Raw genomic sequence first — 26,241 nt, 5'->3', positions numbered from 1 at the left:
GTATATGGAAACATGTAAGCCAGCAGAAAACTATCAACTTACCCCCAGCCAGATATTATGATGATTCCAACAGGAATTTGTACACTCTCTCTCTTTTTCAAAAGAAACAAAGAAATTGCCAGAAGGCCTAAGAACAAGAAACAGAAGTTGAAAGGTAGATAATTACTCTCGATGTTGGTCAGACCTCATAGAATTTTAACCAAGCTTATTTCAATGATAGTCTGTGGTTTAGGCCCTAGAATTTACTCTTTCTAAATAAATACTGTCCCCAATATTTTGAAGCAAGTTTGTCTCAAAATCATTCGTGTTTTCCCTCCTGTATTATTTCTTTACTCAAATCTTCTTGTTTTATATATGAAGACGTTTTCAAAATCCCAAATCAGCTTATTCTTTTGACCGGTGTTGGAATCTATATATTTGTTAAGAAAAAATTTTAACTGGATACCAAACAAGTCTAAAAATAAAAATACCCTCACTCTGCTGGTGCAAAGAAAGTATAGGCAATTCTTACCCAGGTTTAATTTTTGGAAAATGCCCCAAGTCTAAAGGACAGATCTTAATACAAATATAATGTAATATTAATATAATATTAATACTTAATACAAAAACAAATGTTTTAAAGCTCTTGAGCGTTCCTTTTATCTTAAACCCAATTACTTATACAAGTAACATCCTATTTAATAAATCCTACATAGTTACAGAATCTTAGAACTTCAGAGTTGGAGGAGATCACTGTTTTAAATTAACACCTTCATTTTATAGATAGGTATGCAAGGGTTTGCCCAAGCCACATAGCCAGCAGAGGGCAGAGCAGGACTACAAACTCTATCAGTTTTCCTAAAACTCAGATCCATGGACCCCCTAGGGTTCTTAAGACATATTCTGTGGGATCTAGAAATTTCTGTGAGAAATTTTAAGCCTATTTGGTATATTTTTCTTTTTTTATTTATAGATTTTATTTATTTATTTGACAGAGAGAGACAGCTAGAGAGGGAACACAAGCAGGGGGAATGGAAGAGGGAGAAGGAGGCTCCCCGCCGAGCAGGGAGCCTGACGCGGGGCTCGATCCCAGGACCCTGGGATCATGACCTGAGCTGAAGGCAGACGCTTAACAACTGAGCCACCCAGGCACCCCGTATTTGGTATATTTTCAATGATAATCATCTAGATGCCCATCTTATAACCAAAGCACTGTCTCATGATCTCAGAGCTCACATTTGGTTTAACATTAAGTTTGAGCCAAGTGAAGGCCAAATATCACAACACATGGTCCAAGTGAAGGTTCTGTGGTAGTCTGAAGAGAGAAAAGCAATGAGATGAACCAGTCATAAGCCCACACAAGAAAGTAAAGGCAAGTCACGCTAAAAAAAAATCCTAACCAGAGAAATGAGTTCCATTTTACATTTCAAGTTGTGATTCAGATGAGCAAAACAAGATCCTTTGTCATGTCATGAATGTTGCTAATTAGAATTACTGAGTTTGTAATTGGGACTCTCATCTGTGAATCTGCTTCGGTTTTAAAGCTGTATATTAGCTATAGATAAGGAACTCATACCCAGACCTAACATTGTACAGATTAAGTAACACTGTGCTAGAATAATACAAATGAACATGGAGGCTCTTGAGAATTGTTTTTCTTTACAGGGCACCCACACCTTACTCAAGCTCAAGAGGTATTTTAATACCCCTGCTCCTTCCTAAATACATTTGTGCACTCTATAGTTCTAGGTTTTCAAAGTGCCAGAGAAACAAGGTACACAACAGTGTGCCAACTGTTATGGTAGTGAGGGCACTCTTTGAAGTTCTAAAGGTCATCATTCTTGCCTTATGCAAAGACTAGCCCTGGGTCTCTCTTGGTTTGCTGGCAGAAGCTGTGTGAGAGTTCCTGCTTGAATCAGTTAAACTCTTTGGGTCTCATTGAACTCATTTGAAAAATAAAGAACTTACACTACACCAGTGTTTCCAAAGTGTAAGGGACTATAGGTGGTATAAGGGTGAAATTTTTTGACCAGTTTTGTATTTATTTTAACATGTATGTGAAAAACTAGCACACGAAACCTGGGATTTTATTAATATAAGGCTCAATTTATTTAAGTAAAAAAAGTGAGTGAATTTTAAGGAAAAATAAAAAAAGGACAAGTGGCATGCAGACACGGCAAAAATTGTGAAGATGGTATGCAAACGAGTGAAACTGAAAATGAATGAATGGGATGATTTAAAATGACACTTTAGGTCTAAAATTCTGTTATAGCATAATAATCTCACGGTTAAAGGGCACCTTCACTGGGATCCAGGAATTCAGAACAAGGTCTCTGGAACACTTGGGGATTTTTGATACACTGATCTATTTGCTGCTCTCCTATTAATTAACCTTAATAAACCTAAGTATTGGAGATCAAATTGCCCATCTGTATCTGGGGAAAAAAAAGTCTTCAGGCCCTTTTACTTGACATCTCCTGAAAACTCTAATGCTACACAAGATGTGTCACTAGCTAGATCCCAAGACCTGACCTTTACTGCTCATTTGCCTGTACCCATATAACTTTGTCCCACATTTTTCCTTAAGTTCTTCTTTCCAGCTTAATTTAGGCAAAGGACCCCACAGGCATAACATCGCATGATGCAAACTGAAACTACCCCTCAAGCAATGGAGGAAGCAACAGGTGGCCCAGGCCACCCAGACCAGTTTGAGCAAAATCCCCAACTCGCACCTGTGCAGATGGACTACGGAGGGACCTCTGGGATGACCAACAGGCACATCTCCTTAACGTGCACGTGTGACCTGATGCCCACATCGACACATACGATGACAAGTCTTCCCTATCTAAATATTCACCCTAACCCTAGACAAAAGGAACCCATTCACCCTTGCTCGGGGAGTCACAGTTTTGGAAGTTATTCCCCATGATCTCCTTATTTGTAGCAAATAAAGTTTCCTTTGTGCAAAAACTCACTTGGTGTAGTTTCTACCTGTGACTCACCAAGGAGCGAACTCACGTTGGTTTGGTTACAGATACATGCCTTTAAAAAGCACACACCTTCTCCTGTTTGTACTGAATTTTTCGTTCTATAATTCCTCACCACATTGTTGCTTCACTTCAAAAGGCTATTGACTTAGATGAGCCCTGCTTTTGATCTTGAAGGCATGAAATCAAAGGCTTGTCCCTTGAAGCCACTTCCTGACACCTGCCTCCTAACAGTGGTTATAATCAGCCCTACCGTGCTACAATTTCCTTTTATGTGCCATTGCATAGGTTCACATTTGTGGTGTGAATGCAAAACAGCCACACAGAATGTTTCACAAACATACCAGAATGTACGCATCCAAATTAAACACTCTACTTCAAAATGACAATATGCTGAAATATTTGAATGTCTTTTTTGGAGCCAGTTGAAATGAGAAATAGTCTTTCTTACTGGGTACTCTTGTATTTCCATACCCTTTTATTCCTTATGTTTCTTGTTCTCCTATAACCACTTTCCTTGCTGTTTAGTAATATAGTTCTTGTTGTTGACTGCCTACCGCATACCAGGCATAAATATCCATATCCCATTTAGTTCTCAAATAAGTCTGTAAGGTGTGATAACTCAGTCTCACAGATGAGGAAACTGAGATTGCAAAAGTTAAGCTACCTGCTGGAGGCAGAGACAGAATTCTTCACTCAGTTCAGCTGCACTCTTGATAGTGAGCTCTCGGACATACCTCACATGCCTCATACATCTCTGCCATTCTCTCCCTCCTTTCTCCACTTGCCTCTAGTACCTGATCTCTTGCTGTTTCCAAAAGGGAGCTGTGCTGACCGTGGCCAAGAGCCAAAGATTCCAAGGAAAAAGACCCATGTGACTGGAAACCCCCTGCATCCGGGCAGAAATAGAGTACTATTTCTCTATACCGTGGAAACGGAACTTGGCTTTGCACACTGCCTGTGCTAGTGAGCAGAAGGGCCTGAGAGGATGCATTAGTCCTGGATTACGAGACTTCAGATAGCTTCTCACGATGGAAGACCTCAGTTTCCGTTCATGATCCATCTTACCTGTCCACAGGTAGGTACTATAGAGGGAGCTGTACAATAAAACAAACACCAGAATTTGTCCAACAAAATTTTTTTCTTTAACGAAATTCCAGATCATCATTCCGGCACAGACAATAGACTGCAGAAGAAATTATGAACAAAGTCAGTCATATTCACGGGAGTCAGACAACTGTTTTATTCATGGCAAATTCATTGTAATTATTCATTTTAAATAACTGCTGAGTAATTATCATGCTAGCTATACTAAAACTTCAAGTTTTATGATAAAAGCCCTTCTTATAGTCTTTACCAGCATACATATTCAACTAAAACAAACAGCATTTTAAATACTAACCCTATATTTAGTAATGGTTTACATAAAAAAAATGCTAAACCTCTTCCCATTATAATTTGAGACATGCAAAGATTTGACAGAAGAATAAGATTGTAAGAGTTCAATTTTTAGTGATTCAGTTATTTCTATCAAAAAATGCAAAATTATCCCTGAACGCCACTATTAGCCTCAACTTTATACAGTTCAAGACCTATGGTGGTGTATAATAAGTTAGGGATAAATTAATTGTAATCAAGTTGTAATGGATTGCAATTGGTAAAAAAATACTTTCAACTTTATAACTGGGAAAACCCAGCCACATAATCTTCTCCTCTGTAGTAGAATAATCAATGAAAAAAAGCATAGTTCTAAGTATCTGTATGTTTACTAACCTGAGCGATGAGTAAATTAGTTGTAAGCATATGAGGGAGCTGTTTATATTTCTTACTCAAAAGAAGAATAGCCAGAGACCAGATCTTAAAGACAAAAGGTTCAAAAGTTATTCAGTCTCCTTAACCTTCATAACTACTTATCAAATAACTCATCAATTAGCTTCTTTAAAGGATTCTCTTTATCTTGGTTCAGAAAGAAATTCCAATATTTTATTTACTTTAATCTGCCTAGTTCCCCAAATAATATTAAGGTAAATTACCATACCCAAAGAACAATAAATAGCATGGAGATGCAATAACATGGATGGACCTAGCGGGTATCATGCTAAGTGAAACAAGTCAGAGAAACACAACTACTATATGATTTCACTTCTATGTGGAATCCGAATAACAAAGCAAAACAGAAACAGACTCATAGATATAGCAAACTGCTGGTCACCAGGAGGGGGAGGAGCTGGGTGGCAGGTGAAACAGAAGAGGTGGACTGAGAAGTACAATTATAAAACAAGTATGTCCTGGGGATGTAATGTACAGCATAGGGAACACGGTCAGTAACATCACAATAACTTCGAATCATGACAAATGGTACCTGGGCTTATCACAGGGATCATTTCATAATGTATAAAAATACTGAATAACTACGATGTACTCCTGAAACTAATAATCATATGTCATTTATATTTTGGGGAAATCAAAGCATGGAGAGATCCTATCGTAAATTAACTCTTCAAAAATGACAGGGTTGGGACGCCTAGGTAGCTCAGTCAATTAAGTGTCTGCCTTCAGTTCAGGTCATGATCCCAGGGTCCTGGGATCAAGTCCTACATCCGGCTCCCTGCTCCGCTGGGAGTCTGCTTCTCCCTCTGCCTGCCGCTACCCCTGCTTGTGCTCGCTTGCTCTCTCTCTGACAAATAAATAAAGAAATAAAATCTTTTAAAAAAATGACAGGGTCTTTAAGGACTAATGCCTTGATCAAGGCCATGTTCTAACTTCCCCTACCTTGGGTGGCTGGGGTAGGACAGGCTCACAGTCAACTATTTAGGAAAAGATCTTTAGTGGGAGACACAGTTACAGCGCATTCTTCCAAGTTTTCTTCTTTTGACTCCACCATTGGCTCATGCGGTTATCTAAATTCCAGGCAGTCTTACTTCAAACAATGCAGATAGCCCAGCTTAAGACGAATTGTCTTGCATTCCTCTTATTTATAAGGACTGGGTTTCTATTCTCCCTCTAAAGTGGCCAGCTAAGTATGCTGGGTGATTTCCTTCTTTCTTCTCCCCTCCCTATCAATCAAAATTTCTATCATCTCTCTCCCTAGACTGTCCTCTTATCAAAGAGCACACATTTTAAGAATATGTAACAGAAGTGAAATTTCCCAAAAATTACATTACACATTTATTTGTTGTCCATATACATGTTCACCTCTACCTCCTTCCTTTAACAGTAAAGTTGTTTTTTTTTTTCCAGCCAGACTACTGCTTGAATTCCATAAGCAACTCGAGCTACAAGATACTCTAGTTGTCAAATGTTTAAGTATTTAATTTGAACTAGATTTCTCTCTCCTTTTTTTTTTTCCTCCAGAAAGATTCATTAGCATTAAATGGGTGGTTGGACATCCCTCCCGACCCCATGATTCTACAATTAGCTAATACTAATAGTATTCGTAGAGCGATGTGCCATTTGCAGATGCTTTTCACATATATTGTCATATGTAATCCTTAAAAAAAAAAACCATGGAAATAGGTAAAATTTGTATCTCTATGTCCTAGCTGAGAAAACTGGAGCTTAGAAAGGCTGAGATATACAGCTAGTTTGTGATAGCACCAAAAGTCAATCCAGGTCTGACTAAATCTCATGCCTCGTCTGCTCCACGACCCTAACTTTCAAAAGGAAAGACACAACTCAGAAGGCTGATATTACATTTTATGGGCAGGCTTTAGCTTTCACTCTTGCATAAGAGATTTTTAAAATAGATTTTTAAATCCCTAACTTTCTGTTACCAAGCTATTTTCAAACTCATTCTGTCGTTTTCATTCATATTTACAGTGAGACGTACTTACCAAGGAGACAAGGCTGATAATACTTATATCAAAACTAACATTCTGGATGGCATACGCCAATGGCTTAGGGTCCATAGTGGGGAAGGTTAGTAACCAGGCAGAAACGTACATGATTGGTGCAGACACAAATGTGCTTATTACCATCCCTGAGGTTATCTGCAAAAAATGAAATCAAATTGAGAAAAGGGTCATAGTCTCAATTAAACAATGACCCTTAAATTTTAAATAGCCACAGCACACTAAGGCATTCTAAAATAAAAGCAAGAGTCGGGAAAAAGACATCATAAATTCCAGCATGTTCTCTAATACTATATTCCCCCTTTCTGAGAGTCCTTAAAAGAAAACACAGTTAAGTTCCTTTGGCTCCTCTTCCACTCTACGCTCAATTAATATTTGCACATAACCAGAACTAAACATCCCAAGCTGATGGTTATCTTCTAGGTTCTAGAAAGTAAACCATATTAATGATCTAATTAAACTGATGACCAGTTTCCTTCCACACTATTTCATAAAATACAGGGCAATAAAATCAATTTGAAAAAAAAAATCACAGTAAACATTTTACAGATTAAATAACAGAACTAACCTTTGTTAAACAATTTAGTTCCTTCAGGTTTTATTTCAAAAACATTTAATGCTATAGATAACGTGCAATATGCTTAGACACTGTTAATAATTTGGTGTTAATTGATTTTAGCTATTTACTGCAATTGATTATGTGGTGTTTTACATCTGGTGAATTAACAGTGAATGAAACAGATTTTCTTTTATCTAAAATTTCAAAAGTTACCATTCTATAAATAACTCATAGGTTTCCACAGAAGTACAACAATAAAATATTTAAAACTAAAAAAGACTAATGAAAAAAGTGATGACTGAGAAAAGACCCCAGATTAAATAACTATTACCTGATGTTACATGATGCTTCCTTATTTACAGTGAAGTAGCTTTCACCTATCAAATTCTCATAAAAGAAGGCTGATTTCTGTGTTTTAAAATTTCATTTTTCTACTAACCATACAATCGAACTTAGAAAGTAGTATATACATACAATCTCTACTTCCATGTTGAACTGTGTTGCAAAGATAGCCACTCCTGGTGCTACAGGAAAGACACCATACAAAAATGCATAATTTGATAAACTTGTATGGTTCACTACACTGTCGCCCTTGTCCAAGAGTTCCACCATTTCTCTGCACAAAAGTGGAAGCACCAGGCTGAAAAAACAAGAAATGGGTCATTCACTTGATATCAAAGTATGCCGGTCCCCAAGGGGGCGATTGTTATACTGAACTTGGCATTAGGTTATTCTTCTTCTCCTGCCCAGAAGGTATATCTATTTGCATGCACCTATTCTCTGCATGCCTACTTGTGAACGTTTTGAAAGAATCAAGAGTTCAACTTGGAGCCACTTAGGTGTAACAATATTCTTAAAAAAATGCTTTCAAGGGCGCCTGGGTGGCTCAGTTGGTTAAGTGACTGCCTTCGGCTCAGGTCATGATCCTGGAGTCCTGGGATTGAGTCCCGCATCGGACTCCCAGCTCGGCAGGGAGTCTGCTTCTCCCTCTGACCCTCCCCCGTCTCATGCTCTCTCTTTCTCATTCTTTCTCTCTCAAATAAATAAAATCTTTAAAAAAAATGCTTTCAACATCAGGGATTAGGAAGAAAAAAACTCAGCTTTGGTTCTACAAATCATTTTCTCTCAAAAAAATTTTTAAAAGTTATAACTGTAGTTGCTGTTTCTTGTTTCCTCTACTAGAAAATTGAAATGTTAAAAGAAAAAAAAAAGATTGATAATCTGAGCAAACTTTTTTTTCAAGAAAATTACCAAACTTCTTTTTGGAAAGAACCCCTGATCTTTATCATGATTTGGGGTTTAAATGGTTCAGGTGTTGATAACAGTGCGACTCGATTAGACTCTGAAAGCCAGTAGAAAAACAGGCATCTTACAACTACCTCTTCATCACTGTAAAGACAAAAGGGTTTGGCAGAGGAATTGAAACAACCGAGCTAGAGCAGAAAAGTAGTGAAACCCAGACCTGGTGGAGAGTCAATTATTAAACAAATCCTTCAGGATTCCATAGAAAGAGCATATAAGGGAAGCTGAGCTAATGAAGCTTTCCTTTAAAAAGAACGAGGCCAGGGTTGGTAACATTGTCACAGTAGCACCTAGAGATATGCTCTAGTATGGAATAAAAAAAACTGCTCTTATCTGTATTTTTTAATTTAAAAAATAGATAAAAATATCTAATAGGGATCAAAGACACAGAAAAAAGATTTTTTTAAGAAAAAAGATCTTTAAAATGAGAATATTTAAATACTACTTCTAAGTTGAGGTTGACAATACTATTAACATTAGAACCATATTTATTACTGCGGCAATACTAATACTTTGCTTCCAATGAACATAACACCACACCATAAATAATTTTCAAAAGTTATATTCATTTTTATTATTTTGAAAATATAGACACTATTTCATATTGCACTGCTTTCATGAATTTAACTGCCTATACAAGAACTAATTTCAATAGTTAAGTATGCCCCAAGTGCCTTGGGGTAGTGTCGCAGTAAAATCATGTCACCTACACCATGAAGTATAACTCCATGGCTAATGAACTAAGTAAGCTGAAGAACTGTTAATTAAGGAACTAATAAAAACTTTATTTGATAGGCTAGGATTAGATAGTTGGTAATCATTTGCATGGACATTCCTATTTAGAAAGTTCGACCACCCACTGAATTATAGAATATTTTGCCCAAATTTATGAAAAAAGGCTTCATTCAAAATTATTGTTTCCATCATGACCAATAGGGTTTTAAAAGATTTGGAAAAGTCAGAAATCCTATAAAATTTCCTTTAAAAATATGATCAAACTGGGACATTAGGAGATATTAAGTAAAATTATATAAAAGTTAAAGGGAAACCAATTGTCTTTATCTTCTGGCAGTAAAATGGAAAGAATAACCTACACAGAATAAGGCAACAACCTTCCACAATATACCAACATCACATTTTCCTTTAAATCACAACTACTCAGTTAGGAGGGAGTATTACTATCAGATTACTTAAAAGAGAAAATAGTTGCAGACACATTTAATGAACTGGCTAAATAAGACTTTCACAAAGTACAGTCCCCCAGTTAAATAAATGAAACTTACAGTTTAGCTGTGATGAGAAGAATTAGTACAACAAATGCTGACTTCTTCAGTTTCTTTATTTTTCCCACCATTGTAAGACCAAGATAAAATAGAGCTGCTCCAGAGAAAGAATTTGCAAGTCCATCTAGAAAATTTTCCATATATACGGGCACCTTTTGATCAAGAATAAAATTGAAGGCAATACCAATGAAAACCATAAATACTATTGGATTCTGTAATACACGCAGAAGTCCAAGTCCTACAATTTTCACTTTGTTTTGAGAAGCATTTTGAGTGTCTTTCCACTTCTGGATTTCACAGAAGATAAATCCTATAGGGTTCAACATCATAAGAGATATGGGCGCCACCAAGTAAATGTACTGGAGATATTCTGGGTATGTAGTTTGGTATAAAGCTTCAACTGCAAAACACGAATTAAAACTGCTTTAAAACTGATTACCACAGAAATGCATTAATAAATTATGTACATAATGTTTTTCATACTTAATTATAACATTATAAGTTAATATAAATAGTGCACAATGACCTCATTAGTCTACTTTGGAAAAGTAAATTTTAGTAATAAAGCTTATAAGGAAGAAAAATACACTATATTAAATGATATTTAGCCTATAAAATGATAATCGATTTTAAAAAATTGTTAGTGAAGGGTGCCTGGGTGGCTCAGTCAGTTAAGCATCTGACTTCGGCTCAGGTCATGATCACAGGGTCTTAGAGGATAGAGCCCCATGGCAGGATCCTCACTCAGTGGGGAGTCCGCTTCTTCCTCTGCTCCTCCCCCCTCCTCTCTCTCCTTCTCTCTTAAATCAATAAAATCTTTAAAAAAATATATTGTTTGTGAAACCCACTGATTTTTACTATGTAGAGGCTAAGACTAGTCTCAAAAAAAGGGCAGAATCATAGAATTCTTAAATTCCAAATACAAATCTAGTAAGGAATTAAACATTTAAGTAGTAATAGCAACAAGGTGGTTGTGGTTTGATTCCCTTGAGAGACGTTTCACTGGAGTGGGGAACCAAAGCCACACTACGGGGGTGGAGGAGAGAGTAGGAGACAATGAATGAAATAAAGAGCACTGAAGGGATAGAGTCCAAGCTATCATGGAAAAGAAGTGAAGATGGCAAGTGGCTCTCAGATAAAAAGCAGAGGAGTCAGGGACTGGAGGTCCCTCCGAAGTCCAAAAATGACGAGTAGTCGGAAGGTCAGGAGTTGAGATTAAGTCAGATAGTTGAACTATTGCACTTAATATTTCCCAGATGCCTAGGTCCAGGATGTGCTGTGGGAGTTGGTGGCTCAAAGGGAGTAGAGGAAAACATCACTGGAGTTGGAGAAGTCAGGGACTGAGAAGGGACAGGACTTAATGGGTAGTTCACATGGATGCTAAAGTCAAACAAGCTAATGGCAGGGGCGCCTGGGTGGCTCAGTGGGTTAAGCATCTGCCTTTGGCTCAGGTCATGATCCCAGGCTCCTGGGGCTGAGCCCCAGTGTCGGGCTCTCTGCTCAGTGGGGAGCCTCCTTCTCCCTCTCCCTCTGCCTGATTTTCCCTCTCCCTCTGCCTGCCCCGCCCCCTGCTTGTACTCTCTCTCTGTCAAATAAAAATATAAAATCTTTAAAAAAAAAAGATAATGGCAAAACTTGGGGGTCAAGAAGATGACAATGAGTCAGATATTAAAGTCTTCACCAAATGAGGAGGAATGATCAGAATGAGGTCAGCAGACGACAGCAGTGAGGATGAACAGACTAGGTAGGCAGTATGAACCCCAAAGAAGCAGTTCCTACAAAAGAGCAGAGAATAATGGCCTCGCAGAGGTACAGATACATGGTGGCTATGAGCAGGCCAGCTCCGCCCATATGCAGGATGCAGGTGAAGAGAAAATAAACAGCCTCCATTTGAGGGGAATGAAAAGGAATGAATGCCTTTAGGAAGACCCAGTGAAGATGCTGAAGAATTAGGAATGAAAAGGTGGATCTAAGGAATGTTCGGGAGTGGAATATAGTAGAGTCATGTCAGCGCACATTTAGCTAACACAAATTCAACTACACTCTCTTAGGAAAACAAAAGATTCATTTTTCCCCCCATAAGGCATGTTCCCAAATGCAAACTAAATACTTCACTTGTTCGCTGAAGAAAAACAATGCTAGAGAAAAAAATCTGGCTGTGTTAGACTTATGAGAGATGGCACGATATACACAGAGTATGTGTGCTGTATTTTGTGGGTGACTTAAGGGATTTTTCGAGGATGTGACCATACATCGTGACTTTAGAACCTAACCAGTCATAAAATAAGTCTCCTTGGAAGGGGGGTAGGTGGGTTGGATTAGATTTCTAGCTGTTTGTTGGTGGACATGACAGTTGGTGCCCTGGTCTTGGGTTGATCAGAGCAACTTAGAGCCTTGGAGTAAGCAACCTGGTCTCCAGGCACATTTTTGGCAATGAGTTTCAAAATTCAACCTAATACATATAAAGGATAATTCACAGATGATTGGAGGCTGAGAAAGAAAGATTAAAAAAAAAAAAAAAAAGAATAGCCACAGTCACTAGCAAAGACAGAGGCAATCATGTGAAAAAATGTAAAAGATTAGATTTCTCAGTTTACATTAAGATAAAGTTACACAGGTAGGAAAATATATTTGTTTACTTAGGATACGTAGGTTCAGTTAATGTCATGCACATGTCCTGTTAAAGTTATGTAACTAGATTATATAACCTTTAGAGGTCTACCTGGTTCTCATTAGCTAAAACTTACTTTTGGGTAGGATTCCATTCCCTTTTTTTATCAGCTAAGCACATACAGGGGTTTATAATATCCCTGAAATGAAGCAGAGGCTAAACACAACATATTTGATTACATAAAATTTCACAAATTCTTTCCACTGACTTCCAAATTAGATATACGAGCTCTATATCTCTTAGTGGTTTTCTTTCATGTTTCATAAGGTTTCATCTTTTAAGTAAAAAAAAAAAAAAGCATCACTTTTGATAACTATTTCTAGACTGCTCCGCTCCTTCTGATCAGGTATTCCATCTCTAAGAGAAAGGCTTCAATACCTGCCCACCACTCAATTTTTTATTTTATTTTTTATTTTTTTTTTAAAAGATTTTATTTTATTATTTGACAGAGAGAGAGACAGTGAGAGAGGGAACACAAGCAGGGGGAGTGGGAGAGGGAGAAGCAGGCTTCCCGCCGAGCAGGGAGCCTGATGCAGGGCTCGATCCCAGGAACCCGGGATCATGACCTGAGCCGAAGGCAGACGCTTAACGACTGAGCCACCCAGGTGCCCCCCCCACTCAATTTTTTAAATAGAGAATATATTTTGGAAAAGCCTTGTGTTTTCAGTCTGAGTTCAAGAATTTTCCCTAAGTGGCCAAAATAAAATGCATAAGGTGTTTCCTTTGACGACTTTCAGCGCACAGAGACCCTTAGGTTAATGCCTTTTTCTAGAAATTTCCTTTCCCGGCACTCTAGCACTTAATCACCATCTGATAATGGACTTTAGATTATTTTAAAAGTTCAATGCAAATTTGAGCAGCAGTCTTATTATCTATGGCTAACCCACCACCAAGTCCTCTCTTCTTTCGCCAGATCTTTTCTATTTTCTCCTCTTGAGCCACTAGTCAAAAATCTCAAAATTGGACTAATGTGTTTACCAACTTATATTCTTTTGGTTTTTCTTGACCACTCCCTTGATCCATTTTATTCACTGCTGACAATATCATCTAAATCTTAACTTTCAAAACTTCTGATTTTCCCACCGTTCTCACCTCCCACAAGAACAGCTATAAAGCTGCTTTTTTGACATTCACAGTCCAGTCTCTGCAATGGGTCCCTTACTCAGTTCATCTCTCACTATTCCTTGGGGCAAAGCCTCCAGCAGTCAGTTTAATACCACTGTTACACCGGACTAACACCGGGTTCATAATTACGAGTTCAACATGCTGATCATCATTCCCCAACTTCTTGAAGTCTCTCTTTTCTTACCTAAATCTTGCCTACAGTTTAAGGCCTGTCTCAGGTACCAGTGCTTCCCCCCAGTCTTCAATCTCTGTCATGGACCTCCCCGCCTCTGGATGGCTCTGGCGCCTTGTTTCCTATTAGTGCCCCCTCATCCCGTTCTAAGTTCCTGGAAGGCATTGCTTCAGAGCCCCCAGGCCCCAGCACAGGGCTGAGCAAATCTGAAAATACTTGCTGAATGCAATTAGCACATCAATGAATGTCAAAGTTTTCAAAGTAAAAATGTATTTTGTAACACACAGCAATTTATATCTAATTGTTCTCTCTTAGACTTGTTTCTTTTTATACCCTTTTTTTTTCTTTTTTCACACTGAATATTTATAAAGCAGGTTACTAGTAGGGCATTTTGAGTCAGGTGAACAGGTAGATGAAGGTAAAAAAGGTACAATCTAGTGGGAGAGCAAAAATTGGGAATAAGTAAATAATGGTCAAATCACGAGAAGCACAGGGTTTAATGTGGAAATTTCAGTCCACTTCTGCCATTCATTTGCATAAAGTTACAATATTTATCTATTAATTGGCAGTGCTTTAATTACCAATCAAAAGATGGTTTTTCAAATATGAAAGACATATATGAAAGCAGTGACCTATACTAACAAATTAGATTTATAATGATTATATCAACTGTTAAGTTCTAACTAATTAACAGTTACAAATAAAGCTCTTGGGGAGAGGAGAGAATCCTACTATGAGGAATTAAAAGACAAAATTAGCCACCCACTGCGGCTCCTATTTTGATTCCTGCCGGGCTTCAATCCCTAGCAAACAACACAAAGACCCAGACAAGATCATTCTATTATTTAATGGCATATAGTTAAATGCTTCATTTCCTTTCTGTTTACAGCTCAAGCACTAGAACATAATTATGATTAGTCAGGGTACTTATGCTATCAGCATTGTTTGAAGAATAAATTATAGGACTTAAATATGCCTTATTAGTATCTTTTAATGACAGAGGTAGGGAACCACTCTGATTTTCTGAAATCTACATTTCACCTTGGTAGATTCTTGGTGTCTTCTTGAACTCGTATTTCTTAAAGTTACCTTTGAAAAGAATTGTTCTAAAAAATAGCAAGCTTCTCTATGAGTCTGTTAAATGCACTGTAGCATTCTGCCACTTGAATATAGATAGATCATTTCAACATAAGTTCATAGACTGTTATAATTGGCATAATATAGAGAAGAAGGAAAAATGAATGTCTTTTTTCTTATTCATTAACTTATCTGCCTTCTCCCAAGTCACCTGTAAATTGGACTGATATTTTGGAACAAAAGCAGTCTTAAAAAGGACATTTCTCATAAGCTATGATGCTTATCTGTTAACAAGAGAGTGGGAATTCCTGGGAGACATCACATAACAAACAGAAAGAAAGGGTCTTCTCTCTAGAGACACAGTCTTCTCTGTTCATCCCGAGAAAGCCCAGAAGGCAGATGGGCATGGGCAGCAATAATAAAGAAGCTCACTGGAGCAGATACACAGCCCTACAGCTCTGTACCCCACCTTCCAATCTGCAGATATGTGAGAAAGCACTTTTGCGTATACTGTTGGTTTCTGGTAAGGTTATTGTCTACAACCTAATACTACAAGAGCTCTTAAATTATTTGTAATTTAAAAACAAAAATGACAACTCAAAATTTACAAGGATAATCACATCAGGGAAATTGGACTAGCACACTGCTGGGAACATGATTATTACCAGATTCAGTGATCCAAGGTGGGACATTAAAAAAAAATAGTGATGAAAATAGCTGACTACATTTTTGATTTGGAGATTCTGCCTTAACATGAAAATGCGTGAGCTCATCTAATAGGTCTTTTTCCACTGCTACTCATTTTATGGAATACCTTTAGAATAATATAAAGATAAAAAAAATCGTTGATTCGCTCTGCTATTAATGGGTTACAGGCTAGTTAGGTCTTCTAAAGATTAAATGGGCATGTTACATAACTGTGTGGCGTAAGAGAATGCCTAGGATTTAGAACCAAAAGACCTAGGTTTGGATCTCAGTCACATTAGCTGTGTGACCTGGGATAAACAATTAAATCTCTGTAAGCCAGTCTCCTTATTTGAAAATGAGGATTAAAAATATCTGTCCTACCTCAGATAAGTATATAAGAAAATACTCTATAAAGTATAAAGTTACAAATGTTAGTTCTGTTTAGTTGTGGACTTACTAATCTACGAGAACATGAAACTATATATAGTTTATGCCTAAATTAAGATAATGTAATATTTGTTAAATACTTAACACTATGATACTGAGCCACTTATAAGGTCTTTATGCCATAAATACCTTGACAAATTTACATTACATGCTCCTGAGGAGATGGACTTTTATTTCCAAAGTCTTTTATTGCCAAAGTCTTTATTTAAATGCTTGGTTCATTCTTAATTTTAAAATTCAATAACCTTAAAGGAACACCTTTACAGTTACTATTTATAGTTCAGTCCTCTAAGAGCCCAGTTTGTCCTCTCTCATAAACCTGCTTCACTCAGAGTTATTTAATTTCTAAGATTTAGCTCCATTTCTGGTAAGCAAGATGGAGGAAAAGGAAAAGTATACACGGTAGAATCCTTTTGGTGCCAGAGGTGAAATAATTAACAGTTTCAGTCGGCGGGGCGGGGAGGATTTCAAAACTACTGAATAAGGAATCTGAAAGTTAATGGTAGTTTCCAGTTGTCCACTTCAATAAATTTCTTGCAGTCTCTGCTCAGAAGATATACCATCAGAGAGGCCTTTATTGACCCCCTACATCAAATAGTACCTCCTCATTCCTAGCCCTCTATACTACTTTATTTTTATGGTCCTTGTCATTACCTGATATTATTTTAATTTTTATTTTATTTCCACATTAAAATGGAAGTCAATATGTATGAGAACTTTGCTGACAGGTGTATTCCCAGCAGGTAGCACAATCATTGGCATGTAACAGGTCCCTATGAAGGAATGAATGAATGTATGACTATGTCCATAATATTCAGGTCCTCACATCATGATACATGGTCAAAGCACATAAACTTCAATTTAAAAATAAAAATATAAAAATATAAAAAGTAGCTACTAAGTAGTTATGTACTTAGGGTGTTCTGGAAAAAAGAATACGTTCAAGATAGCTCAATATCCCAAATTGGTATGTTTTATCAGGAAAACACACATAGAAACATAAAATTAGGCTGCTTAAAGAGTTGGAAAGGTTAAGAAGGAAATGTTGAAAAGGTAAAAAGCCCTCAACATTTTCATTCTTATACAAGAAATTAACTTCAACTGAAGTACGTTGACATTTTGAATAATAAGCTCAACAACAAGATTTAATGTAAAACAATATATATTCTAGATGGTAAGAAAAATGAGGGAGGGGAAAAAAAGTCATTCATAAATTTCCACTGCTAACATTTAATAACTATTTTTATACAGACATATGTCTATCTTTCTTATATAATTTAAATCAGAATCTGATCCCTTCTGGAACCTGAACTTCTTTCGTGTGATTTCTGAGAAGAAAAAGAATATATTAGAAAGATGATTTATAAAGTTTATTTAGGTATGACTGTTCATTTTAGGTCGACATTTGAAAGAGCTTCAAACTCTGAAGTTGAGGAAAAAATAGAATTCATCCTAAGTAAGAAATATTTTAGAAAAAATATGAGAGATTTTTTTTTTTATTTTAATTTTTTTAAGAGTTATTCGTTTGGGGGGTAGGCATTGTGGGGTGGTACAGAATACAGGGATTTGGAATGAGGCTTGTGATTTTTTTTTTAAGTAAACTCTACCCCCAACATGGGGCTCGAATTCACGGGCCCCAAGGTCAAGAGCCACATGCTTTACCAACTGAGCCAGCCAGGTGCCCCCAAAGAATTTTTTTAGATATAAGTAAATATCTATCACTAACAAATGCCTAAATAAATTAAAGGATTAAATTTTGCTACTCATAAAACACTTAAATTTTTTTAAAAACTTGAAAAATAAAAAATAACTTACCTATAGGATATCCCAATGCAAAGTCGTTACTTTGTGTAGCAAAAATAGGGAATAGTCCAGCTTTGCTAAATCGACTGTCAGGACTGGCAACCAATAAGGTTAATACACATACAATGAAAAATACAGAAGCTTTGGCAATCAAGACACTATATAGGAAAGACCAATCCACATTGGAAAAATTAAGTACAACCATATTTTTGAATAATAAAGCTGGAAGTGCAAATCTGGAGACAAAATTTCCTAGTCCTTTGGCCTGTGTTGATGTTATGACATTGGCTCTTCCTGCTATGTAGCCACAAAGGACTATGCCAAAACATTCTAGTAAGGCTGGAAAAAGCCTTGTTATTGACATTGAAGGTGGGTCATTAGTGGAATTAAATCTATTCATTACTGTTGAGGACAAAGTCTTGGTCATATTGACTGCAATGGTTAAGTTCTCTGCAGGTAAATCAGAAAAAGAATCCATTTTCTTTCACCCTCCAACTCCAACCAGATCTCTGGAAAGAAAGGAAGAAAGATTCAGTGTGACAATCAATAATGAGAAGAATTCTAGTTGAAAGTATACACTGTATACTGGCAAACCTAGACTTATCAAATGGCCAAATAAATATATATACTTTCTTCAACAGCCACCAGAGAAAAATACAATGAAAAGAAAAGGTTGAGAGTGTTTACTAACAATAATCTCTTTATTCTCAAAGGTGGGTCAGCTCAAAATATTTATGTTGCTTTTCTATTTTCAGTATCAGACATGAATAAAATAAGATCTACAAATATGACAGTTGCAGGGATACCCCCTGGCTCTCTCCCATGATCCAAACTTGAGCTCCACCTAGTGGGTAAGAGCATGGGGCCCACAGAGTCTCTCCTGAATGTCCACCTGCATCCAAATTCTCTGGAAATTTCAGTGCTCAAGGCTACATACCAGATAGGAGAGTCCTGTCTAGCCTGTGGTCATGCCTGAGTAAAGGACAGGAAGAAGAGTTTAGCAGACTATCACATAGCAACTTTATTTTTTATTTTTATTTATTTATTTTTAAAGATTTTTATTTATTTTTTGACAGAGAGAGAGAGAGACGGTGAGAGAGGGAACACAAGCAGGGGGAGTGGGAGAGGGAGAAGCAGGCTCCCCACAGAGCAGGGAGCCCGATGCGGGGCTTGATCCCAGGACCCTGGGACCATGACCTGAGCCCAAGGCAGACGCTTAACGACTGAGCCACCCCGGTGGCCCTGGCCACCCAGGCGCCCCTATCACATAGCAATTTTATCCAGTAACTTTCCTCATCTGTGAAATGGCAATAATAATACCTACCTCATTGGGACTTGAGATTATTCAAGTCCTTATAATCACATCCGGCACAAAGTAATCACTTAACAACAGTTAAATACAACTTTCAGTAGCCCATAAAAGAGAATGAAAGAAAAAATGATGGCATCCCACCAGGCTACCCTTAGCTCCATTTAAAGTCGTCTCATATATTTGCCTTCTTGAATGCCCCATAGTCCCTTTGTGTCACAGGGACTTTCTACATGCCGTTCAGTGTAAAATGTTCTCTTCTCTACTTGCCACTGTCTATATAACAACATCTATTCACCGTCTAAATCATATAGGTCAGGAGTTGTTTTACCACATAAGGTTTCACTAACCCCATAGCTAGGTTTTTCTTAAATAGAATCATGTTCCTTACCTGTAGGCTACTTTTCTCAGTTTGTAATTACACTATGCATTAGAGTGACTATTTGATTTATGTCTATCTCTTTCACTAGACTTTAAGTGCCACAGAAGTAGAGACTCTGCATGTTTTTGCTCACTGTTGTATCCCTAACACTTAGCACAGTGCCTGGCACACAGGAGGCACTAATATATATGTTAGAGTTTACATATATATGTGTGTATATATATATATTATATAATTATATAATTAATTATGTAATGATGAATGACTAAAATACTAATCTGCTCTTAAACCTTTCACCTTTTAGTGGATCAATGTTCTCTTTTAGGAACTATCTAGTTCATGGACAGAAATCTTTTTTCCTGAATGATAAAGTATTCTAAGTTTTTCACTATAGCAACAGGCCCAAGACCCCAAGGTGTGTTCTAAAATGTCCCAAAGCTGTTCATAAATGTTTAAGAACACAAAATGTGTTGTAAAATGTTCTAAAGATGTTCAGAAAATGCTAAAGCAAGAAAATATTTTATGCTAGCATTACAATACTTATCAGACTCCCTTCTTGCTGCCAGGGACACAATGAATATGAGGTTTGGGCAACTTTGCAACTAATCAGCTTTAATTAGTAACTTGAAATTAATATGGTGACAATTGCCAATTTCTAAGTGATTATTCTGGGTTGACCATCTAAAGTGGCCTTATATAAGGTAGAAAGTAAAAATGCTCATGATTCCTGAAATTTACAATGCCAAGGGGTAAGTTTTCAAACACCCACACAACATAATAAAGACTCAGCAGGCCAGAGACCAGCAACAACTGATACACGGGGTGTGGACATTATAATTTTCTCTGTGCTACCCTCGTATAAACTGAACCATTTAAAAACCTTACATTTAATCTGGATCAGGACAAGTATTTTTCTACCAGGATTAGACAGGAGTGGTTAATATACACAAAACTACAATAATCACATACTTGAAGTTTACCAAATAAGCATCAAATTATATCCTGGGAAAGCTAATGGTTGGGATAGGTACCATTAGTTGAAGTAAGGAGCTGATAAACAAGGGTGTTAAACATTTGGAGCCCCTAACAGGTACGGACTTGAAAAGGCAATGCTAAAGAATAAGGTGATAAACTTGTCCTGTCTTATGTTATTTCTTTAAAGTTCCCCATATTTGTTTGCCTGGAATATTAGTAACTCATACTGCTCACTACCCCTTATTTGTACCACACTCACAAATCAATGTATTACAGTAATTTTTTAACCAACAGTTTTAACTAAAATAGTGGTTGTTCACTGAAAAGAGTCAAATAGACCTGAACCCAGTTTGGGGACTTATAACTTATCAACTCTTTGGGCAAGTTAAATATCCTCTCTGAATCTTAGCTTCTTCAACTATAAAATGAGAGTAAAAACCTCCTTAAAGGGGTATTGTGAGGATTGGAGACCTCATACACAGGTTTTCACAGAGTAGGTCTTTAAGAAATGGTAGCAACTGCTATTAGGAGTGTAGTCATAATGAGAATGGTAACAAATTAAATGTAATTCATTGTCTTATGCCCCTTCCTCAAACGTGGTATTAAAGATTCTCCACCTAAAACAGAGAGATGGGATGGGTCATAGGTTACCAGCTTTTGTTTCATACCAAGCAACTGAGAGGAGTTCAATTTAATTCAGTTTGATCTTAAGTCGTTTTTAGCAGGGAAGGGAGAGATCTTAATTTTCATCAAGGTGATGGTCAAATAGTTGTAGCACTGCCCAGGATTAACTTTAAGTTAGTCAAAAATTAAGAGAAAAACTTTGAGGGTGCCTGGGTGGCTCAGTCGTTAAGCGTCTGCCTTCGGCTCAGGTCATGATCCCAGGGTCCTGGGATCGAGTCCCACATCGGGCTCCCTGCTCCGCAGGAAGCCTGCTTCTCCCTCTCCCACTCCCCCTGCTTGTGTTCCTGCTCTCGCTGTCTCTCTCTGTCAAATAAATAAATAAAATCTTAAAAAAAAAAAGAGAAAAACTTTGAAAAGTAATCTGCCCTTTCCCAGGAAGATACTTTTAGTGTTCCTCAACATTATAAAAGCAATACTTGCTAATAGAGGGAAGGTTGAAACAACTGAAAAAGCACTTACAAAGGTTTCTCATCCTTTCCCCCACCCACCCTCAATGGGAAGAGTATATGCTTTTTTTTTAAAAGATTTTATTTATTTATTTGACAGAGAGAGAATGAGAAATAGAGAGCACGAGAGGGAAGAGGGTCAGAGGGAGAAGCAGACTCCCTGCTGAGCAGGGAGCCCGATGTGGGACTCGATCCCGGGACTCCAGGATCATGACCTGAGCCGAAGGCAGTCGCTTAACCAACTGAGCCACCCAGGCGCCCAAGAGTATATGCTTTTTAAAGCATTCTTTGAAAATGAACAGGAACCACAGCAACGGAAGTTTTTGTAAAAAATTGCATCCAGTCTTTTCATCTCATTAAAAACAAGGGTTGCTAACAGAACAAACAAGTTGACCTATCACAGTAAAAGACCGCTCACTGGCCACTCACTGGGGTGAGGAGTGGAGAAATGCTATATATAACTCCCTTCTAGCCACTGATAGTTGGTTGAGATGACATGAAGGAAGCACTGAAACTGTAAACAACTACCATTGCTAAGTGAAAATGGGGCAGAGGGTTCTGATTTATTTCAAAGAGAAAGCTTTGAAACACCCAATATCCATTATCCTGTGGGAAAAGCATGACATAGTATACTATTAAAGCACGCTTCAACATCAACATCACACCATCCGCCCACTCCCACCTACTTGCAGAGGACCAAATGCCCTCCCTAGAGACCTAGGATGGGGAGCGCTGAGCACTGCCTCTTCCCTTGTCAGCAGGGACAGACTTTGGCCCTCTAAGATAAGGATGTGAGGAGTCCTTAACCAAGCAGGCTGCCCAGAGACCAGCTGTCACCCAAAGCCTGGGCAGACAGCAGACAGGGGTCTGTGCCTGGGATAAAAAGTTGGTCTCTCAGCTTCCCCAGGGCATGGGAATCACAACATCATGGTATCTGACATGCTCCAAAAAGGAGTAAGGAAGAAAATGTGGTGCAGCGCTCCAGGTACCCGGGCAGAAGCTCCCAGGAGGGCAGATACTGAGGCCAGCCCCTCGGGATAAAAGGAAGAGTCCGAGAATGACAGCATGGACGTACGAGCAATGAGGCGCTCCTCAAACTGGGGTATGACAGTTCTGTCACTGGAGGGGACAAGCGGTCCCTTCCCCTACGTTAAATCTTCCGGAGGTCCTAAAAGCGGGGCAGGCGCAGGCAGCGGACTGCACGCCGGGGTGCCAAGGGCGGGTCATTGCCCACCTGCCCAGATCCTAGGGGCGGAGATGGGGGCACCAAGGGTACGCAAGGCCGAGCCAGGGCGGGGCAGGTCCGCGCCCCAGGGCTCCATCTCACCTGCTACGTCTGCAGCCCCGGGGCCGCGAGAAAGGAGTCGATGCTCGTGATGGGCTAAGCAGGGAGGAAATCACCGTCATCTCCCACCCCAGCCCTCTTCACCGAGAGCTGCGGGCTGCTGGCGGCCGACTGCAGCAGCTCTGTCACGTTCCGGCAAAGTGAGGTGCAGGAGTACTGTGGTCAGGTCAGCTCCTCCCCGCGCCGGCTGCGCGGCCCCGCCCCGCTGTGGGGCCCCGCCCCCGGCCTCGAGTCTTCAAGCTGCACCTCCCTGGGAACCTCCAAGCTTCACGGCCCCTTGTCCCGCCTTCAGGCCCCGCCCCCCCGCCCCGAGCCTCCGAGCGCGCGTCCTCGGCCCCACCTCAGGCCCCGCCCCCGCCGCGAGGCTCAGAGCCGCACGGTCCCTTGTCCCGCCCTCGGCGTCAAGATGTGGGGGACACAAGGTCCCCGGCTCCGCCCCTGCGCCGCCGGCTCCGAGCCGCTCAGCTGCGAGACTCCGGCGGCGAGACTTCCGGCTGCCGAGCTCTCGCAAAATGGCGGCTGCTGTGGAGACGTTTGCAGTCTCGTTTTCCTCGCCCTAAATTCAGATGCGGAAGCCTCTCGTTTTTCTGCCTAACGCCCAACCTCTTGTGATGCGCTAATTTCATATATGGGTTTGACTAGTCGTTTTATAGCACAGAGTTTAAAAATCAGATCTGGGCCAGAATCCTGCCTTCCCCCTTTCCCAAGGCAGTGTGACTTTGACCTTCCTAAATCAGGGACTAAAATGTCTATAAAGCTTTGGCACGGTGCTTGATTTGGATAGAATAAGTGCCTAGTCCCTGACCACTTGTGTCTCTGTTGTCGGGGAAACTACATGTTTATCCCCTCAGTGTACTGGGAAGAAATTTGTTACATTGGTGGAAAACTTACTGAGCTTGAAATGAAGGGGTCCCAAATACAGAGCTCCATTTTGAAACCCAAAGAAACTCGGTATTTGTATTAGTCTTTCGGAATCAAAATTATTTCGATTTTAAGATATTTATGATATGATTCCACTTAATATCTCCACAGGCATCTGTCCTTTTTAAAGCCTCTATTTTGCCTTGCATCCAACTTTTTGGGGGGGGGGTGGTCTGGCAACTGTAGATGTCTTCCTATCATCTTAGTAGTTTTTGTGCGAAGATACAAAAAATGTATGGCTTGAAAAATCACAGTAAGCTAAGGTTAAAGGTTCTGAAAACTAAGCAGGAGAAAAATGAGCAGAAACAAACTATAGACAAGTCATGCATTCTATTCCCGTTCTCACTTCACCCTTGTTCTCCATCTTCACTCTTAACTGCCTTCTTTTTTTTCCCCTTGAACCTGGCTACTTTTTTTTTTTTTTAATCTGAGTATATTATCTCAAGGCTAAAAGGATTTCTGTTTAGAAAATATGAAGACTTCGTTCAATTAAATAAATACTTAACTGAGTTTTGACTTTTAGGAGAATACATGAAGATATACCTGGAAAGGTAAGTTAAGGTCAGCCTCTAGGAGGTTCTTTAGGTTAGTCTTAGAATAGGGCCTTGCCTTATCCTCTGACCACAGTAAAACCATTAAATATGTTTTGATGGGAATGTGTCATAATGATTACATTGTTTTTGGATAGGCAATCTGGAAGTTTTCCCAGGATTAGTTGAAAAAGAGACTGGAGGTAAGAAAAGCAGATGACTTTGGGAAGAACCTAGACACTAGGAAATGAAGATATATGTACTTTAGAGTGATGATAATGAAAAAAATGGAAATGGCCTGAGAGACATTACAAAAGAAGAGCTGATGGGACTGGATTACTGATAGAGCCAAAGAAGAGGAAGGAGATAATGAACCGAAGTCCTTACTCCAGAACAGTAAGGAAAAGGAATTGAGCTAGACAGCCTCTAACAGTCTTCCTAGTTCTAAAGTCCCATTATTTTCTATCATTCTATTAGCTGAAGATGAAAGGAAGAAATATTTCAAATGAGAGAAGCAGTTACAAGAAGACAATAATGAATTTGATTTTAGGTCTAAAATCTAAAACCTTGAGAAATTAGTTCAGTCTCTCTCTTTTTTTAAAATATTTTACTCATCCATTTGAGAGAGAGAGAGAGAGAATGAACAGGGAAGAAGGGCAGAGAGAGAGGGAGAAACAGACTCCTTGCTGAGCAGGGAGCCTGATGTGGGGTTTGATCCTAGGACCCTGGGATCGTGACCTGAGCCAAAGGCAGAAGCTTAACCAACTGAGCCACCCAGGTGCCCCTCAGTCTCATTTTTTGAAGGAGTTGTCATCATCCTCTCCATCTGAGGTCCTGGAGATTCAGCAGTTGATCTAAGAACACCCAACTAGTTGGTGCAAGAGATTGGAAATATAAGTGCTCACTCTCCTGTGAACTAACTGCTCCTGAAGGTATCAGCACATGTAAATAGAGATTTCTGATAGACACCTAGAAAGAAAACAGAAGCTCAAGAGAGAGAAAGAATAGAGCTAAAGATGAGATTGGAGATAGCTGTATGGAGTGGATAAGTTTTCCGAGAAGAGCAGGTTGTGGGGGGAAATTCTAGGAACAAAGTGTATACAGAGATGAAAAGACCTCATTAAAAAGTCATTCTTAGATAATTACTGGTGAATGCCATAAGAAAACCATTTAATTTCACTATCATATCTGCTAAACCAGGCTGTGAGAGGCTGATCTACATATATTATTAACTGAAAAAAGGGAAGAAAAACTAAAAGTTATTCAAACTTATGGAGAAAAACTGTATATTAATCTTAACTTCCACTTGTAAATAAACAGGACCTGTACCTTCATACACACTGATACCCTCATTTCCCTCAACTCCAGCTGGTCAAGATTGACAGGAGGAATAAACCAAATGGTCTGTATGATGGCAAGGGTCATGTAGGGTATATGCTGAGGCAGTGTGGTATGATGTAGATTCCCGGTGAATTGTACTTTTTTTCCAAAATGAAGTAGTTCTAATGTTTGGGTTTTTTCCTGATTATGAAAGTAATAATAATTATAAAATATTCACATAATAGAAAAAGGAATGAAGAAAGTGAAAGTCACACCTACAGATAACTGAGATAACTTCTGTTAACATTTTCCTATGTATGCATCTTTTTTCTATGCATATATAGATTATTTAAGAAAAATAGGATCATATAATACATGACTTTTTT

General features: G+C 38.7%; 1 protein-coding gene across 2 annotated transcripts in view; it reads right to left on the bottom strand.

The window, feature by feature from the left end:
* The window catches only part of GPR155 (G protein-coupled receptor 155), a 44,423-nt gene extending 21,199 nt beyond the window's left edge, over positions 1-23,224 (bottom strand). For both annotated transcript variants that reach the window (XM_028122539.2, XM_028122545.1), the window contains exons 1-8: positions 23,067-23,224; positions 17,956-18,452; positions 9,962-10,361; positions 7,851-8,016; positions 6,800-6,955; positions 4,740-4,823; positions 4,035-4,152; positions 43-127 (exon numbers count right to left, since the gene is read on the bottom strand). In XM_028122539.2, coding sequence (XP_027978340.1) covers positions 43-127; positions 4,035-4,152; positions 4,740-4,823; positions 6,800-6,955; positions 7,851-8,016; positions 9,962-10,361; positions 17,956-18,421 — 1,475 coding nt within the window. In that variant the 5' untranslated portion in view covers positions 18,422-18,452; positions 23,067-23,224. The remainder of the gene's footprint in view (positions 1-42; positions 128-4,034; positions 4,153-4,739; positions 4,824-6,799; positions 6,956-7,850; positions 8,017-9,961; positions 10,362-17,955; positions 18,453-23,066) is intronic.
* Between the last annotated feature and the right edge of the window lie 3,017 nt (positions 23,225-26,241).

This window comes from Eumetopias jubatus, unplaced genomic scaffold (assembly GCF_037043125.1).
Source record: "Eumetopias jubatus isolate StellerSeaLion01/CBP00866 unplaced genomic scaffold, mEumJub1_p1.0 scaffold_3, whole genome shotgun sequence".
Taxonomy (NCBI): Eukaryota; Metazoa; Chordata; class Mammalia; order Carnivora; family Otariidae; genus Eumetopias; species Eumetopias jubatus.
The sequence above is the reverse complement of the archived record's forward strand: the minus strand, read 5'-3'. Positions and strand labels throughout refer to the sequence as shown.